Source organism: Puccinia triticina, chromosome 2A, assembly GCF_026914185.1.
Source record: "Puccinia triticina chromosome 2A, complete sequence".
In the NCBI taxonomy this organism is placed as follows: domain Eukaryota; kingdom Fungi; phylum Basidiomycota; class Pucciniomycetes; order Pucciniales; family Pucciniaceae; genus Puccinia; species Puccinia triticina.
Window position 1 is genome coordinate 2,696,435 of NC_070559.1, and position 17,207 is coordinate 2,713,641.

Genomic DNA, 17,207 nt, shown 5'->3' on the forward strand with positions numbered 1-17,207 from the left:
CCATACTGAGTCCTGATACTATATGTCCTAGAGCTTTAAGTTCTTGAAATCCAAACCGGCATTTACTCATTGAAATTTTCATATTCATTTACTCTTTCCAAGACTATGGTCAACTTCTTGAGGTGTTCTTCCCAGTCTTGGCTGAATATGATAATGTCATCAATGTAAATTATAAGCCATCCTTCACGTAATTCTCTGTGGAATTCAGTATCCATCATTCTCTGGAAGTGAGATGGTGCATTTTTAATTCCAAAAGGCATTCTGAGATATTCATAAATACCCATATGTAGTATAATGCATAACAAATGTCTACTGTCTTCATGAATTACATTTTGATGGAATCCTTTTAGTGCATCCATGCAGGTACTAAATTTTGCATTCTCGAGTTGCGTGATTGCTTCACTGATCTTGGGCATAGGATATCTGAGGAATAGTGTAGGTATTGAGGGCTCTAAAATCACCAACCATCCTGGACTTACCATTAAGAGTATGGGTGTGTAAATTGAGATCTGGGAGGCTCCCAGACTCGACGGGAAGTGCTCCAGTGACCTATGTGGTTTTGGGTCTACATTTCTTGGTTGAAGTGTTCCCGGAGCTGGTATGTGCATTGTGAAATAATTTGATGAAGGGGCAAGCACAAGCAGTGAGAAATGTTTGTGTGTGGCCTGAAAACGGGCAATGGCGGAGAGGCCACCGCGGACGCGCCGGCTCGCTGCTCGCAGAGCACGTCGGATAAAGTCTTGCAGGGTCAAGACCACATAAAAGCCCGCCCAGTCTGCAATTGGCAAAGAAGGATGCTGCTGACCATCTGAACCTCAGCACACACATACATAAATATCCTGGTGGCTCAGGCGCAATTCGCAACCCGACCGAGTCGAACATCAAACCAAACAATACAGAAAACCCACCCTCCAATTCGGTGCCCGACTTGCCTTTTTTCCACAGAGGCCTCATAGCAAGCCCTCACCATCCGTTCTCATCCGGAGCATCACTCTCATCCGTCGGACATGGCCCAAGCCGCTCATCGCGATCAGCAACCCAAGACCCCTGCAAAAGCATCAGCCCCGAAGCCGAAACCTGGAAAACTATCTCAGCAGCACAAATCGCCACCCCGGAAGATCCGCAAGCCGATCTTTGATGATGTCGAGGAACAGATACACTCGGAAGCGCTGTACGAGGACGACGATGGCAAGCACATTTATCTCACCAGGGGATGCTTGTTGGGCGAGGGCGGCTTTGCGCGAGTCTACGCGATGAAGGACGAGACAACCAACAAGATGGGCGCGCTCAAAGTCGTCAACAAGGACCAACTCAAGAGCAGCAAGAACAAGAGCAAACTGTATGCCGAAATCAAGCTCCATCGGTCCATGGACCACCCCCATATCGTCAAATTCCATTCTTGTTTCGAGGATAGTCAGAATGTATATCTGCAGATGGAACTATGTGAACACGGGGTACGTCAGTTGTGCATGACCTTGCAGAAAAACAAAAACGCCGCGATGTTCTTGTTATTTTGACCCTGACTGATTTATTTACCTATTCTTGGGTTCAATTTTTTTTTTTTTTTTTTTTTTTTCATCATAGTCACTGCTCGATCTGCTGAGGTTAAGGAAACGATACAGTGAGCCAGAGGCCAGGTTGTTATTGTACCAGCTGATCTCCGCATGTGCATACATGCATGAGTCCTCCGTGATCCATCGCGATTTAAAACCGGGGAACTTATTCTTTGCTACTGAAAGCTCCTCACTATACGGACAAGATGGGAAGGATGGCGCAGATGCCGAGCGTGGCTTGTGTGTCAAGGTTGGTGATTTCGGACTGGCTGCACTCGTCAAATTCAAGGGCGATCGACGCAAGACGATATGTGGAACTCCAAATTACATCGCCCCTGAGATTCTTTTCGATCAGACCAATGGCCATTCTTTCGAAGTTGATATTTGGAGTGTTGGGGTTATACTGTATGTCTAGTCTTCCCGCTCACTATTTCCTACCTGGCGTTAGAACACCAAACAAAAAGACTTAGTTTCAATGCAGCATCGCTTATACTAAACATAATTTCTTGCTTCTAGCTACGCTCTACTGATTGGTAAACCGCCATTTCAGACCAAGGATGTCAATCAAATTTATCGAAACATCAAAGCCAATGCATACTCATTTCCCAGTCCCTCCCTTATCTCCCCTTCTGCCACTGATCTGATTTCCCTCATCCTCAATCAAAAACCTGAGGAGCGACCTTCACTGGGCGCGATAGTTTTACACCCGTGGTTTTCGGACGGGCCGTTTCCATTTATGATTCCAATGAGCGCGCTCGATATCTGTCCTGATTTCTCGAAACTCAGCAAATTCCAATCGGATCGATTCCGCAGCGATTACATCCGTAAGCTTGGACTGGACGCCGCCCTACAAGAAGAATCGATCAGTATGGCCAATCTAAGCCGTAATCAACGCACCCTGGGGGGAGCTGGGGAGACTACTGATGACCGACATTTGAATGAAATTGTCGAGGAAGATGAAGATGAAGGAGTCCGGGCAGTCTCGAAGAAGATGTCGAAGATCGCATTGAAATCTGAGGCTCAAGAGGTTTTATCTAAGGGTAAGAGGGCGCTGGCAGCATCGGCTAATAGCGAAAGGCCACCCCAGAAGAGAGTGGTCTCTGCTGGCTCGGTTGGTGTGACGTTGAATGACCCGATCAAAGCATCCAAAGAACGCAGAAGAGTGGAGCGCGAAGCACAAAGCGCCGTTAATCCTGGCAGTCCGATCTCCGAATTGTTGAAGAGTGCCAGGAAACCTCTTTACGTCTCCCCTCATGCCAACATGCAGCAACCATTAATGTCGATGAAAGGACAAGGTGTCAACCAACTCTTCCAGAAGATGGTCGAGGAAAAAGAGAACAAGCGCGCTGGAAAAGAACCTGAAAGACCGATGTCGAACGCCGAGGCCGGTCAAGACACGGGAGGAGAGAACGAGATGGATGAACGGAATGGGCTTGGCCAGAGTACAAGGGCCGAGCGGAAGGCGAAGAGACAAGTAGTCCCCCAAAGAATTAAGGACGAGAACGACCCTGGGAAACAGAAGGCACGCATAGCTAGCGGAATGTTGGACTACGCGTCTGGCTGGTCGGGCGCCCAACGTAATCAATATCTGGACGACGGGGAGGATGCTGATGAGTTGGATCTGGAAGAGCAAGAAAAACCAACACAATCCCTCGCAAAACCTTCAACCCAACGCTCCAAATCAGGTACTAAGGCTTCATCTGAGAAACAGCCTGAATCCCTCAGATCTACTGCAGGCCAACCGGGTAAGGCCTTACTAACTTTCTATCTATGTCCATCGGAAGTAAGTCTTTCCTAAATAAATACTAACCGTCTTTTCGAAAAATGTAAATAGGACGACTTGCCCAGAAAGCGCCTGCAACGACCTCCTCAACCAGCGAGCAGAACTTAGGCCGGAGTGGCGTGACGAGGAAGCCGAAACTGACGGCCTCTCAAAACCCGACGTTAGCATTGTACGATGCGTGCCATCAAACACTGATGGCTGCGCTCGGAGCGACGACACCGGAGGCCTTGATGAGGCTGCCCTTCTACGACGGTCCGCCCGAAGATGATCCTCAAGACCAAGCACAGGCTCCCGGTGTCTTCATCCAATCTTGGGTCGATTATACCCACAAATATGGCACCGCTTATGCTATGACTGACGGCTCCTCCGGCCTCTACTTCAACGACGGCACCACGATGGTCATGTCCGCTGATCGAAAGTACGTCTCCTTCCTGAATATCAATCCAAATCAAAACAAGAACTGCCCAAAAGATCTGACCGACCAATCTCTCGATATTCCCCTGTGGCCCATTGAAAAATGCCCTAGTCACTTTGATTATATTTTCAATCGTACAGGGATGGTATATCAGCGAAAGAATTACACCTTGAAGCCAAAGAACTATCCGATCGAGTTAGAACGAAAGACGTATCTACTCGAATATTTTGAGGATTATATGTTTACGACGTTGAAGAGAAACGTTAAATGGGCCTATCGGGATTTGAATCGGACCAAACACTTGGACTTCGTCGTTAAGTATTATCGTATGAATAATGCAATTGTCTTTAAAATGAGTAACGATCTCATCCAAGTTGAGTTTTTGTTTCTTTTCTGGGTGCCCATATCGTTTCTGCATCAAGTGTGTATTTGATTAGATAGAAACCAAGACTGACGATGATGCTTTATTTGTCGTGACAGATCAATTTTTGGGATCATCAAAAGCTACTGCTGACAGACAATGCGCGGAAGATCACGTTGATTGAGCCCGACCTGAATCTGAAAACGTATTACATTGGCGAGTTGTTCAAAGAGGCCTACGAGCTAGGCTTGTTCAAGCCGAGCACTGGCAATCAGAAGAAGAATAAGTACAAACTGAACAGCAATCACGACGGGCAGCACGATGATGATGATGAGGAGCAGATGGACGAGCAGGATAATGAGGGCGAGGATGATGATGAGGATCAAGGCAAGGATCCAGAGTGGATCGCCCAGAAGAAAAAAGTCGCCTTCGTCTTGTCCAAGTTAGAGTGTCAGTCTTTCTTCCTCGTCCTTCCTATCTTATCTCCTTCGTTACTAACATCCTCTCTTCCTCGCCAACAGATGCTCGAAGCGTTTTGAAATCTCTAGTCGATAGGGGCTCGAAAGACAAAGACTCAAAGAAGTCTAGCAAGACATCCGCTTGAACCACCTTGTCTTTCTGAAGAAAAATCTACAAGTAGTTTTTACTCACTAGAATCCTAGACGAACAGTTTACGAGCATCAGATATATATAATACGTGTACATTACATGCACAGAGAACGCGGAAGACGAGGATGGAGAGGTTGTCAATCAAGTCCTCTTTATCCACGCATCCTGCTCCCGGTTTCTGTGTACGACCATCATCCCTCATCCGTGTATAAGTTTTTCTACTCTCCAGTTCCTCGCCCTTCTTCTTCTATCTCTTGGACCTACAACCACCATCATCCTCATAACCATCGCTGTCCCGCTTTGTCTCTTCGCGTCTTTAGTTCCACTTTCATGGAGTCGACACATCTCAAAAACTCAGATTAGTCTGGGTCCTACATATTCCTTACTCTGGATCGTCGATCTCCCTCTTTGAATACTCTTTTCCACCGCCCCTCCCTCTCTCTGCCTCCTCTTCCATCGTCGTCCGCTTTCTCCTCCGCCCTCGACGTTTTTTTTTTCTCTCCTTACCTGGTCAGCCTGGTCTTCGTATTTCCTTCTTCTCTTCTTCTCTTCTCTCTCTCTTCCGTCCACACATCTCTTCTGCTTTGTTGTTGGTTGTCTACCTTTTTTCTCACGTCGATTTTCCAAATATCAAGATCTATTTTCATCTTCGTAATTTAATGTTCAAGTATCCTTCTTTTGTTCCCCCCCCCCCCTCCCTTTTTTGAATGTCCATTACTCGACAAATTTTGAAAGCTGCATTCGATATTTTGTTTTGTTTTGGAGCCAGATAGATATGTAGATGGATGCTGGGCTGTAGAGGCTATGTTTGCTTCGGTAGTGGGGGACAAATGAGAGTTTCCGACAGGTTTGTGATGCCCTCCATTTCTCCACTTCCGTTTAAAAAAATACATTTTCAATTTCTGACTTGGAAGGCTAGAAAATAATGCCACAAGTTTGGCAGCACAGCACATCTGACACCAGTTGACTCTTTACGAGGGGAAAGCCTTTGTAAGCTTGTGTTGCTCGCGTAACTGTTCATCTTGCCAGCAGCAGTGTTATGTTGTGTTTATTTATGTGCACAGCAAGAGCTTGCCACCACTCCACCACTGAAGTTATAACGGCTTGAGAATGCTCGGTTGGAGATATTCTTTGTTGTTATGTATCTCTGGCCGGCCATTGGCTGCTGCGGTGCCATTTATTTATGTGAATAGCTGCCCAGACAAGATGTGGCACTCCCCAACCAGAAAAACCTTTAACTTCCACCCAGGGGGCCTCAATCAAACGCAAGCTTTTCCAGCATCAGGAGCATCGCCGGAACTCTATCGCAATCTTCCAAGGGCCCACTTCGACTACACACTTCTGTGCCATGGCAGTGTCCAAGAACCGGTTGCACTTCCCTTTCTTCCGAAGAAATCAGTGGAAAAACAAGATATTTATTTACCTGCCGTTGCCTGGGTTGTCTGCCCGAAAGGGGAAGGGTCTTCATATATGAGCTGTCCCTTTTCCTCCCTTTTCGTACTCTAGCCCGCCTCCCATACAATTGCCAAGGTATAGCCAGTCCAGGAGTGGCCTTGAGTAAACTTTGGGCTCATACTTTTTTTTTACCCACATCTCGAAAGCATCGAGGAGGGGTGTATAGATACATATATATTTTCTGTAATTATTCAGCTCCATAGCTCCACACGCAATCCATCAAATCTCTTTTGTAAATAAATGTATCCGATGGTGTCTGCTTCCTTGGGCGTTTCCAGCATCTGTAAGTAGGACCTCCAGAAACCTCTCCTCGGCTGCGTATCTCCACTCTCTGAGACGTGAAGCAGCAGAATTGACTGACATGAACAACCTCAACAGTGCTTTCTCTGCTCTGCTCGGCTACTCTGGCGCGTCCCGAGGCTACACAGAATTACATGGAGCGCATCGACCCTACGCCGCTGAAACTCGTCGTTGGTGGTCAGTCCGATTATCCCAACTCTTGTAGTGACAACGGAGATGACTGATGCGATATCGTGCCGACTGGGGGTGTTTTTGGATCAGGCTATTCGGGGAAAATCGTTTCGCTCGAATTCGATCCATCCAAGAAGACCTTCCAGAGCCTCTCGGCCACCCCAGCCGAGTCGAGTGGGAAAAGCCCGTCGTTTATCGGCTTCAGTCCCGACGGACGATGCATGTTTGCCACCAACGAAGTCTTAGATTTCCGGGGATTGGCCCAGACCGGAAGCGTCACCTCCTTCAAAATCGAACCAGACAACTCCTTCCGTCCTATCTCAACCGCTTTGACGGCTGCTGATCCTGCTGCCCTGGCCGTATCTCCCGACGGCAAGAACCTAGTCGCCGCTGAATAGTTAAGCTCGCTTTCTCTCTCTTTGCAGCCACTCAAAGGACAAGATATGTGATATGTACATCGGATTGAGAATTTCGTGCTGATCGAGCTCGGTTTGGTCTACATAGTACCGCCGGATCCTGGTCGAGACATGCATTGAACAATGACTGTGGCTTCGAATCAGAGAATCCTACTCAAGTCATGAAATATCACGGATCAGGTCCTAATCCACAGCGACAAGACCATTGTACGCCCCCCTCCTTCCCTTTTCTCCGTCTGTCAAATCAGCTGCACATTGATGCTTCTATTCCGCTGCTCCGTCAAAAAAAACACAACCCGTGTAGCTTACATCCACCAAGTTTCATACAATGTGAGTGCGTGTCTGGGCCAGCACTGACATGAATACACTGAAATTGACTGTCGATTTGGTTCTGAGCGATTACGTAGCGTGCGGGCGATTTGCTATTTGCCGTTGACCTCGGCGGCGATGCCGTCTATGTCCATCGAGTGGACCCAGGTACTGGCAGGATTGGAGAGGAGGTGGCGCATGAAATCAAGCTTCCTGCAGGTCCGTTGTCCATGCATAGATGCGACGCAGACATGATGTTCACAATACTCTGAGTGGATTCTGCGCTGTAGGGACCGGACCCAGACATCTTTCGATGGTCGAACAACGGGGAGAATATGACATATATTTGATCAGCGAACTGAGCAACAAGCTGTTCACGATCCGGCTCACGGACGAGCACAACGAGCTGAAGACGACGATCCGACAGACGCTGAGCACCGTCCCGGGCCCGGTGAGCGACGCGAGCACGTATGCGGCGGGCGAGGTGATGGTGAGCCGGGACGGCCGCTATGTGTACGGCTCGAACCGACAGACAGACTTCAGCAAGCCGGGCACGGACAACTCGATCGTCGTCTTCGCACGGAATGTCCACTCCGGCTTGCTCGAGAATCCGCCGAGATGCTTCCCGCTCCCCGCCCCCGCCGGCAAAACGCCCCGCCATTTCTCCTTCTCCAACGACCCCCGTCAGGCCTTCCTCGTCGTCGGCTCCCAACAGGCTAATACCCTCTCCATCTTCCGCCGTCATTCTCATTCAGGCGCCCTGGAGTTTCTCGCATCCACTCCTGTCGAATCGCCTGCTGTGCAACTCTTTCTTCCCAATCATCACAAGCCTTACAGTCATAAGGATTGACTCCATTGCTTTCTATCATCTCTGCCTTTCTCTCTTTCTCTCTCTATCTCTCTCTGTTGTTCTTGGAAAATATGGCATTAATTTCTTTGACACTCTGCTTCTCTATAGTCTTGGTGAAATCAGATCTATTTATTTATTACATTTTTGCTCTCGAAAATCCAGCAGAACCATGTGACAATTCAAGCGTGGACTTAGCCTCTTAATCAAACCAAGTCTGCTACTTATTTTACCAACCGATCATCAGCAAATATCACCAACAAAAAATGATTCTGATAGTCTTTTGAGCAATGGATAACACCAAGCTGGCAACACTTGCGGGGCCTACGTTGGCTGTCTCTCTCTTTTGACCCACTCTCCTTTTGCTGTACTTTTGACACCCTTCTCAGGCATCCAGCGTGATGTGTCTCAGGCATACTTATTCTTTGACGTCCTCTAAGACTACCATCCGATTTGTTACAATTTTCTACAAACAAGCACTGCTTTCATGGTTCCGATTTCGCTGTGCCGAGCACAGCTTTTGCCGGCCCCACCGGGGCGGCTGTTGGTCCATTTCCAACTTTGAAATGTGGGGTCCCCTCTGCGGCTGCCATGTTTGGTGAATAAATCAATACCGGGTCGCTGGGCAGGGTGCCTTCTTGGGCGAGCTGTGGTGTGCCATCTTGCCGAAGATTCCTGTCCGCCACAGCGAATCTGTACCGCATTTAGTCTCCGCCAAAAATCGCTTTGCATTCGAGCCCGCCCTCCCCGTTAAACCGCGCCTAATCACTGAATGTGGGTTGGTAGACTCAGCCACTTAAATTTTTGTTTATCTCATGTCACCAATCAGCGATTAGTCAGGCTTGGTCTCATCCCTGCATGATAGTTATCACCACCATGATGATCCACAGTGCATTGCCGCCAAACTTAGGCTTTATCTTCGTTTTTTAACCCTCGGTTATGAGAAAGTAGCAGTTCGAGTAAGTAAATTAACTCGTCCTTGTCTTCAAGAGAGACAAATCTTGCATTTTTTCGGTCCCCGGGTTTGGTATGTTGGTTTTGTTATACGAGTGCTGAATGTGAAATGAATTGTAAACAACAAGAATGTCATGAGCAGGTCGAAGCCCTTTTCTGGTTCCTGAGGGCCGAGAATCCGTGAAGCGGATCGATTGAGATGATCTGTGTCAGAAGAGATTGAATTGGATAGCTGAAGAGAAAAAGAGACATACATAGAGTAAGCAGGAGAAAAAAACAAAGTTTCAAAAGGAAGTGTGAGTGTGAAGATAAGGGGAGGGAGCTTGCCTTTCTTGGATCGTAGAGGTAGAATAGGCACGACGTTCGACCTTGTTTAGTTTGCGTGCAGTCTTAGCGTTTGTATGAGTACGTTGGCCATTAACGGGAAAGCCGAGTGCATGTCGTTTTCCTTTGTAAGAGCCGATAGCACGATGGTGGGCGATGTTCGCTCTGACCTCGCGACGGAGATCACTTTCGATGAGGAGGCGTTGGAGAGGATCGTCGGTGATCGAGAGCAAGCGAGGCTGGGGGCTCGGACCGGAATCAAAGTCGAGCGTCGAGGGCGCTGCGATCCCATCCAGCTCGGCCACTTTGTGGTTCGTCGGCGGTGTCGTGGGAGGCGAGGATAATAGGGCTGAGAGTCGTCCTATCTGGTGCTCGCTCAGCTCCCCGACGGTCAGTGATTTATGGATCTGCAGTCGCGCACATATCAGATTCGCAGTGTAATGTCCAATTCCTACAAACCGCGTCAATCCAATCTGGGCAAAATTTCATGTTGGTTAGTGTGCCCAGAGAATCTTTGCTACAGAGAAGAGGGCTTACTCTGACAAGCTTGTGCTCGGGCAGGTTGACGCCAAGAATGAACATCGTGAGATGGTTATCAGCCGCACACAGTCGGCTAGCGCATCCAAGTTCGGATGGAGTCTCAGCTGTCCTGGGGGGTTCACAGTCCTGTGAAACTGTGCCTGGGAACTGGGTATCACTCGCACTTCAACCTTCCGTCAGATAAAACCCTTCGATTACCTAGCTGCGAAGAATACGAGGTCCGGAAATGGCGCCGAGCTCGAAACTACGCGCGTGTATGGTCTGTTCATTCGTCCAATCAGCCGCTGGGTTCAAGAAGATTGGCTGTCCTAATTGCGAAGAATTTTTAGAAGTAAGCACCTCACTCTGAGCTTCGCACTCTTTTTTTCTCTGTTCTTGATCCGGGTGCTGCTTCTACCTTGTACATGTTTTTTCTCGCGCTCAATTAGTTGAAAGGTAACCCCGAGAAGATCGTCGAATGTACTTCTGGCACATTCGATGGCACGGTCGCCATGATGAACCCGAAAGAATCATGGGTAGTGAGTCTTTTCTTAGTCCTGATCGGTTTCTCTTCGGATGAATCTTTCGCGTCATTAGTTGGATCTGGCCGTCTTGTTTCTGACATCCTATAATATTCTTCGTCTCTTTCTAGGCGAAATGGCAGCGAATCAACAGCCATTGTCCAGGGCTCTATGCCATCCGGATTACCGGGACTTTGCCTGAACACGTTCTCATTGATCTAGAACATAAAGGTCTTGGTGCAATTGCTCGGCAACGTGAAGATGACTAATCAGCCACCATTGTAAAAACAGACCCACTTTTTTGAAAAGAATGACATATGTAATTTACCCCTGCCAAAGCACCTTCACGAGACTGAAGGTCTGTAACCTGCCTATGTCGCTTGGTCTTGTGCCTTCTAGCTGTTTATACCTTCCTGTCAAGACCACCTCTTGCCTTGAGCCTATCACATTCTAGTCTCGGAAGTTCATCTCTTTTGTCGCCAATCTCTCATACTAAACCCATTATTGCTCCTGGCTTTTAGTTTTCCCTTTTCCATACATAACATCAGCTCAACTCGGCTTCTCGAAGACTCAGAAGGGGATCAGAAAGGGAAGTGGTAAAAAGGATCTCAGTCTATGAGATGCCAAGTTTCGCAGATGTCATCTATGGAAAAGGAATACCAAATGTGGGCCAAAAATCAAATAAGGTCACCAATCTTCTAACACTAAGGATTTCTACATTCTACATGACTTGCACAATGAGTGGAGAACTCCACTAGTCAATTCTACAGCCATTTACAAACAGGATTTCCAGGCAGTAACAGGCTACAGGTCCCCTAGAAATCCTGTTTATCTCTCCTTGAACCAGTACCAGCCCTTGCCATAACAACGTTAGACAGCCCCCCTCTGTTATCCACTGGATTGTTGCCCATCATATCATGCAATTCCCTGTGATTATTTACAAGTGCTAAAGCTTGGGGAGGCCTTGAACAGTGCTGAGAAGAGTATGCTATCAAGCTCCCAATGGTGGAAGGCTTTTGCTGTGCAAAGCACAGCACTTTTTGGCCTGGCAATGCTGCACTACTTTACAGCTCAGCTTTGGGCTATGCTTGCACTTTTTTGGGCGAAGCGTGTAGCTTTTGAGTTTCGTAGTCACTGTTTGTATTCATAAAATAGCGCAAAAGCGCTGCACTGAGGCTAAAAAAAAGCGTGCTACACTATTTTATGTAGTTCAGAGAAATCTTGTTTTATTGCAAACGCTTGAAAGCCAGTAGTAGTAAAACTAACAAAAACAATGGTTAATAAACAACAAGAAACTATGTGAAGACTTTGAATGATTTTACCTATTGAGGTTTAGTTTTCTTGACTAGACACGTTGGCAATGAAGTATGAGAGAATGTATAAACTAAGAAAAAATTAAAAATACATTGAGTTGATCAAACCTAAGATTGAGAAATGGCGAGCAAACAAAGTACCTCTCCTCCCCCTGAGCAAGTATGCTCTGGTATCTTGAGAATTACACCTGCGCTTGACTGAGATGCACTGATTGATATCACGTTCAAATGAGTGCTTGATTTTCAAGGGCTTGATGATGTTGACTTTACCTTGACTCAACACAGGTGGGATTCAGTCAATGGTGTGGAGTGTGAACTTGATGGTACCGGGTTTGTTTGCTGAGAGAGCTTGAGGTGAAGCTTATTCAAGATCAAGATTGAGCATGTGACATGTAATGAACATCTCATCCAACATTTTACACATATGTAGGGGTATTATAGGGCTATTTTTACGTATATCTTTGGAGGGAAGGAGGAAAGTAGACCTAACCATAGAATGGCGCAAAAGTGCTGTGCTAAGGCCCAAAAGAGCGTGCTGTGCTTTACTACAGCACTATTTTTAGGCTTTTTGGAGGAGGGGCAAAATAATCCTTGCCATAGTATGTTTTCAAATTATCCTTCACTATGAAAAAAACTCAAGAAACTGCTGCCAGTTGACATCCAGCATACTCAAGTTAATCCTCAATTAGAACAAGGATAATACCCATGAATCCCAAATTCTTTCTACCCTGCAATCTTTGTGCATTGCCTAATTTATGCCAGACTGAGTTGAGACCTATGCAAATTTCCTTTTATGTTCACATACCCCTTTAATGGGCACCAACCCTTTCATGTACACATATCCCTTTCATGTGCATGAACCCCTTTCATCATGAATGCATCACCCTTTCATGTTTACATGCTCTTTTGATGTGTCAATAGCCCCAACAAAGGGTAGTTACGTTACATTGCATTATCCACGCAATTTTGGGAACGTAACTCCCCCCGTTATCCGGGCCCCCCCATTACTAAACTAGCAAAGGGGTCATTTCAGGCCCCGCGCGTAACGTAACAGGCCTCATTTTTGAGGCCCGTTATCGCGTTATCCCCTGGATAACGCAATAACAGACCATTTAAGGCTTTTTTAGCCTCATTTTTTGCCCGTTCTCAGGGGCTCCGCGCGCCTGAATAACGCAAAGAGCATAAAAAAAACAGCTTAATGTGGTGCGATAACCTAATTGCACCGCCATTACGCGTAACACGTAGATAACATCAAAAATTCCATTACGTTACCTTTATCTACGTGTTATGCGTAGCATAACAACCCTTTGTTGATACCCCTTTCATGTGTAAATAACCATTCCATGTGTAAATACCCCATTCATGTTTAAATAAACCTTTCATGTGTAAATACCCCTTTCATCATTTTTACATCACCCTTTCTTGTTTCCATACCCCTTTGATGTGTACATATCCCTTTCATGTGTAAATTCCCCTTTCATCCTGTGTACATAACCCTTGCATGTTTACATATTCCTTTGATGTCGACATATCCCTTTCATGTGTAAATACCACTTAAATATTCACCTACCCCTTTTGTGCATACATACCCCTTTCATCATGTGGACATTTCCCTTTTATATATGTAACAATACCTTTTCACATTCCCCTTTCATGTGCACATATGCCTTTCATGTGTGCATACTTTTTGATATTATTCCTTTCATGTGTAGATACCCCTTTCCTGTGAACGTACCCTGTTCATGTGAGCATGCACTACACTTGTAGATGAAGGAATGAACCTGGCAAAATACCAATAAGGGCCAAAGTATCAACCTGGATGAACTTGGGTAAAGATCAAAGTATGAACCTGGTTCTTGCATGTCAACTAGCAGCAATTTCTGGAGTTTTTTTTTCATAGTTCTTTGGGTTATTTTCTGGTGAAAAAAGAGTTTCCAGGACAAAATAGACCTGCACATGGCACTGGGAGGTGGATACCCAATGAAAGGATCAGGGACCCGCACGCGGGTACTGGTTACATACATTACTTCCAAATGTGTAACCATTGGCCATCTCAAGAGGAAAAGGTCAAACTTCTTGGAGGGACCACAGCATGATTGGATAGATGTATGAGCCAGCAAGTATACATACATTTTTTTTCTTTTTTTAAAGTGTAGCTTTGCCTGTGGCATTGCACACTATGAATATCATGATATCTACCTACAAGCATTTTATTTATTTATGTTTTTAGTTTGTTTTTTCCATTACTTTTTTCTATGGGGACAAGTTCTATAGAGGATGGGGTAATCTTAACAACTAGGGACAATGAGTTGTGATGTGGGTTTGTGGGGTAGATGGGGTGCAACCATTTTTCAGGTTGATTCAATTGGGTAACAGGTATTGAAATGGAAGAGTTTTATACATGTAAAGAGGACAACTAATAAGTGGGTTGAAGGTTGAATGGGTGGTGTGTAGTTGTCCAAGCGCAGAAGTGGTAGTGGCCAGGGGTTGGGTCCACCGGGATTCAAACACCGGTTTGTTCAAAGTGATTATATTACTATGTTGTTGCAGGGGAGACACTAAGCTTCCTTGGGTGTTGGTTATTGCTAGGCCATCCGAGATTGGACCCTCAATACATACCTATGAATTGGGGTGCCTGTATTACCCGGTGTTGTGGCTTTAAACTACAAAAGTGAATTTAGCAGACTGGTAGTGTGAATGAATCATATTTGTGCTACACTACACTATTTTTGTAGGAACAGAGCAGCTTTTTGCACAGTTTTCCAATAGAAAAAATGTCTGTTAGATGAATTTAGCCGTAGCGCAGAGGGTTATGACTGCGCTTCAGATTTTGGGAGGGGCAAGTAGTGAGAAGATTTGGCTAACAAGACAACTAGAGGCCAAAGCGGCTACGCCGCTGCAGGGTGCAAGCCCCTCAACCCTCTTTCCCACTGCTTGCCCCAGGCAAGCCCCTGCCTTCCCCCACGGCCACAGGCATCAAGCATCCCACTCAATTTGTGTGGGCCCTTTCAAGTCCTATGGAAACCCACTCCCGCCTCCCCTTCAAGGTGCACTGCTCCAACTTCTAGCCACTCCCACCATCTCAGCAGTGTAAAATGGTGCGGTGGGGTGTTGCTGGTGGGTATATAAAATATCTGCAGGTCTAGAATTCTGTGGATTTAAGAAAGTGGGATAAAGATAAAGTAAATACAATTAAGATAGTTTTTACCTAATAAAACAGGAACTAAGGTAAAAGATGAGAAAAATTGAAACCAGAACCAAAAATACACACTAGGACTTTGAAGCTAATAATGAAATAGAAGTGGTTAGGTCTTTGAGAAAACAATGGTCAATAAGAAGGATAAATAGAAAAATGAAAGAACCTGTGAACAGCTAGCCTAGACTGAGGACCTCAACAACCTGTGAAAAGCTAGCCTAGACTGAGGACCTCGACAAGCAATCCGGGGATACAACAATGGTTTAAGTTTATTGACCGCAGGTTGAAGAATTGTGGTTGAGATGAGGAAGAAAGGATTGGATGAATGGTCAACAGGGTCCGACTCCTGAAGAGGATGGTCAACTGCTCTACAAATAGAGCATGAGCACTTGTAACTCTCTTGACGTTATCGTAGTAGCCTTGCGCCGCATCGTCCTGTGCGCACAGTGACCGCAAACCATGAAGGACCGCACTTTGACTGCAAACCTTAAGATGGAGACCAAGAATTCCAACAAGTAGCAGGTACCCACTGTGCTGCACTGAAACTGCACTTTTGCCAGCGCAGAATGAGCAAGAGCCTTTCAAATATTGTGAGTCCATGTTATCTACCAAGAAAATACTTCCTGGAAAAGAGCTCCCCAACCCTATGATGATATGCTTTTTGTAAAAACAAAAACAGGAAAGAAAAAGTTTCACTACATAGATGACACATAATTTCAGCCCACTAATCATCATCTAACCTATTTGAATCAAGTACAACTATCTGCAGAGGAAAAAGGGGCTGTTTGATAGTCCAGCAGGAGCAGAATCACAGCTAAAAAAATTCAATGCAAATTGATTGCAGGAAATTTTCATCAAGAATAAATTAGATGGCATCTTGCTAGTATGCCAAGATTGGCCAGGTTTTTCACTTCAAGGTGGTTTGTCAAGTAGTCATCTCTATTAGTGGGCTATCTCTGATATCCTTGAGGCTTATGGTACTTCTGAAAGAAATCAAGTATCTTCCAAAAAGCTGTTCAAAATAAAGCATGTTGGTCATCAGAAATTTTTTGGTTTGACTGAAATGGAAGCCATGCAGTAGACAAACAAGGGTCAAGACCAGAGGGTTTGATATTCCAATGCTCAGTAAAGACAAGACAGCTGAATAAACTTGAGGACATAATTGCAAAGTTTGTGTAATCCTGTCACCAGGTACCCAATTAGGAGAAGAGGTTGTGAATTTTGATTGAAGGAGCCATTCCAAGTTTCAATCCAAGAGATCTAATGCAAAAACAAATTGATGTCAAAAAAACTAGCCACACTGTATCTTGGTTTGTCTTTCATTTTTTGATATCCATAAATCTTTAATCAGTTGATTAGTTCCTGACTTAACTGGGATTCTCTCAACCCACCCAATTCTTCTGGAAGTGAAATTGATGTATAAGCCAAAAAAAAACTCAGATTTTATGAACAAACATGAAGAATTGTGGTTGCTTCACCAGGAAAAATCAATGTCCACTAATTGATTGTTTTTAATTCAATCTTTCAACATTGATGAATACTGCAGTCATATTACACCAACCCTGAAGTCAAGCTTCTAATAATCCACTTCAGCTGCTTTCTTCAAAATCTACAGGCGGAGAGGATCTGTAGGAGAGAGATGAATTCCAAGAAATTTCAGAGGGCCCAAAGACTGCATATAACCCAAATACCCACAAGAAAAATAAAGATCCTAGGGTTTAAATAGCAGAGGAGAACCTCAGTGGATACCCCCTTGGTAGCCTAGTGGTTAAAATGTCAGTTTACTCTGCTCCCTTTCCTGTATTGTCACAAGTTCCATATAGCTAACCTGTGTTCAATTCTCATTGCTTGCTAGACATCTTTCTTTCATCAGGCATAATTAGATCCCACTTGTCTCATCAATAACAAAGATCCCCAGTATATTATACACTAAATCAAGTCATGTTCCAGCGTCCTGCCCTTCTGATTCTGATTGGTGCTGCGTTCCAATCACTTGTATTGGCTTCTCCTGTGCACACTTCTGGTTCTGCAACCCCAACCAGCCCCACCATACCTGATCTGGTGTACTTTGGCAACCCCCATCCTGGTGGAAAAAGCAAGCTTGATGTCCATTTCTGTATTGGAAAAGACCCAGATTCCAGCATCCTTGATATAATACATG

At 45.5% G+C, this 17,207-nt stretch overlaps 4 protein-coding genes across 4 annotated transcripts; 3 read left to right on the forward strand and 1 right to left on the reverse strand.

Annotated features, from left to right (window-relative positions):
- Positions 1 to 1,007: 1,007 nt before the first annotated feature.
- On the forward strand, positions 1,008 to 4,716 carry PtA15_2A273 (uncharacterized protein; the record flags this gene model as incomplete). Its single annotated transcript, XM_053166277.1, has 7 exons — positions 1,008 to 1,454; positions 1,585 to 1,958; positions 2,070 to 3,298; positions 3,388 to 3,754; positions 3,863 to 4,124; positions 4,232 to 4,562; positions 4,634 to 4,716. The coding sequence occupies 7 exons, from the start codon at positions 1,008 to 1,010 to the stop codon at positions 4,714 to 4,716; spliced, it is 3,093 nt and encodes a 1,030-aa protein (XP_053017515.1).
- A 1,700-nt stretch (positions 4,717 to 6,416) lies between these two features.
- On the forward strand, positions 6,417 to 8,222 carry PtA15_2A274 (uncharacterized protein; the record flags this gene model as incomplete). Its single annotated transcript, XM_053166278.1, has 7 exons — positions 6,417 to 6,459; positions 6,555 to 6,653; positions 6,738 to 7,044; positions 7,152 to 7,270; positions 7,368 to 7,393; positions 7,471 to 7,591; positions 7,663 to 8,222. 7 exons carry the CDS (start codon positions 6,417 to 6,419, stop codon positions 8,220 to 8,222), a joined length of 1,275 nt encoding a protein of 424 aa, XP_053017516.1.
- A 1,083-nt stretch (positions 8,223 to 9,305) lies between these two features.
- PtA15_2A275 (uncharacterized protein) lies at positions 9,306 to 10,079 on the reverse strand (the record flags this gene model as incomplete). The annotated part of the gene is made up of 3 exons (XM_053166279.1): positions 9,306 to 9,405; positions 9,501 to 9,970; positions 10,035 to 10,079. The coding sequence occupies 3 exons, from the start codon at positions 10,077 to 10,079 to the stop codon at positions 9,306 to 9,308; spliced, it is 615 nt and encodes a 204-aa protein (XP_053017517.1).
- A 184-nt stretch (positions 10,080 to 10,263) lies between these two features.
- On the forward strand, positions 10,264 to 10,806 carry PtA15_2A276 (uncharacterized protein; the record flags this gene model as incomplete). The annotated part of the gene is made up of 3 exons (XM_053166280.1): positions 10,264 to 10,368; positions 10,466 to 10,555; positions 10,669 to 10,806. 3 exons carry the CDS (start codon positions 10,264 to 10,266, stop codon positions 10,804 to 10,806), a joined length of 333 nt encoding a protein of 110 aa, XP_053017518.1.
- Positions 10,807 to 17,207: the final 6,401 nt, after the last annotated feature.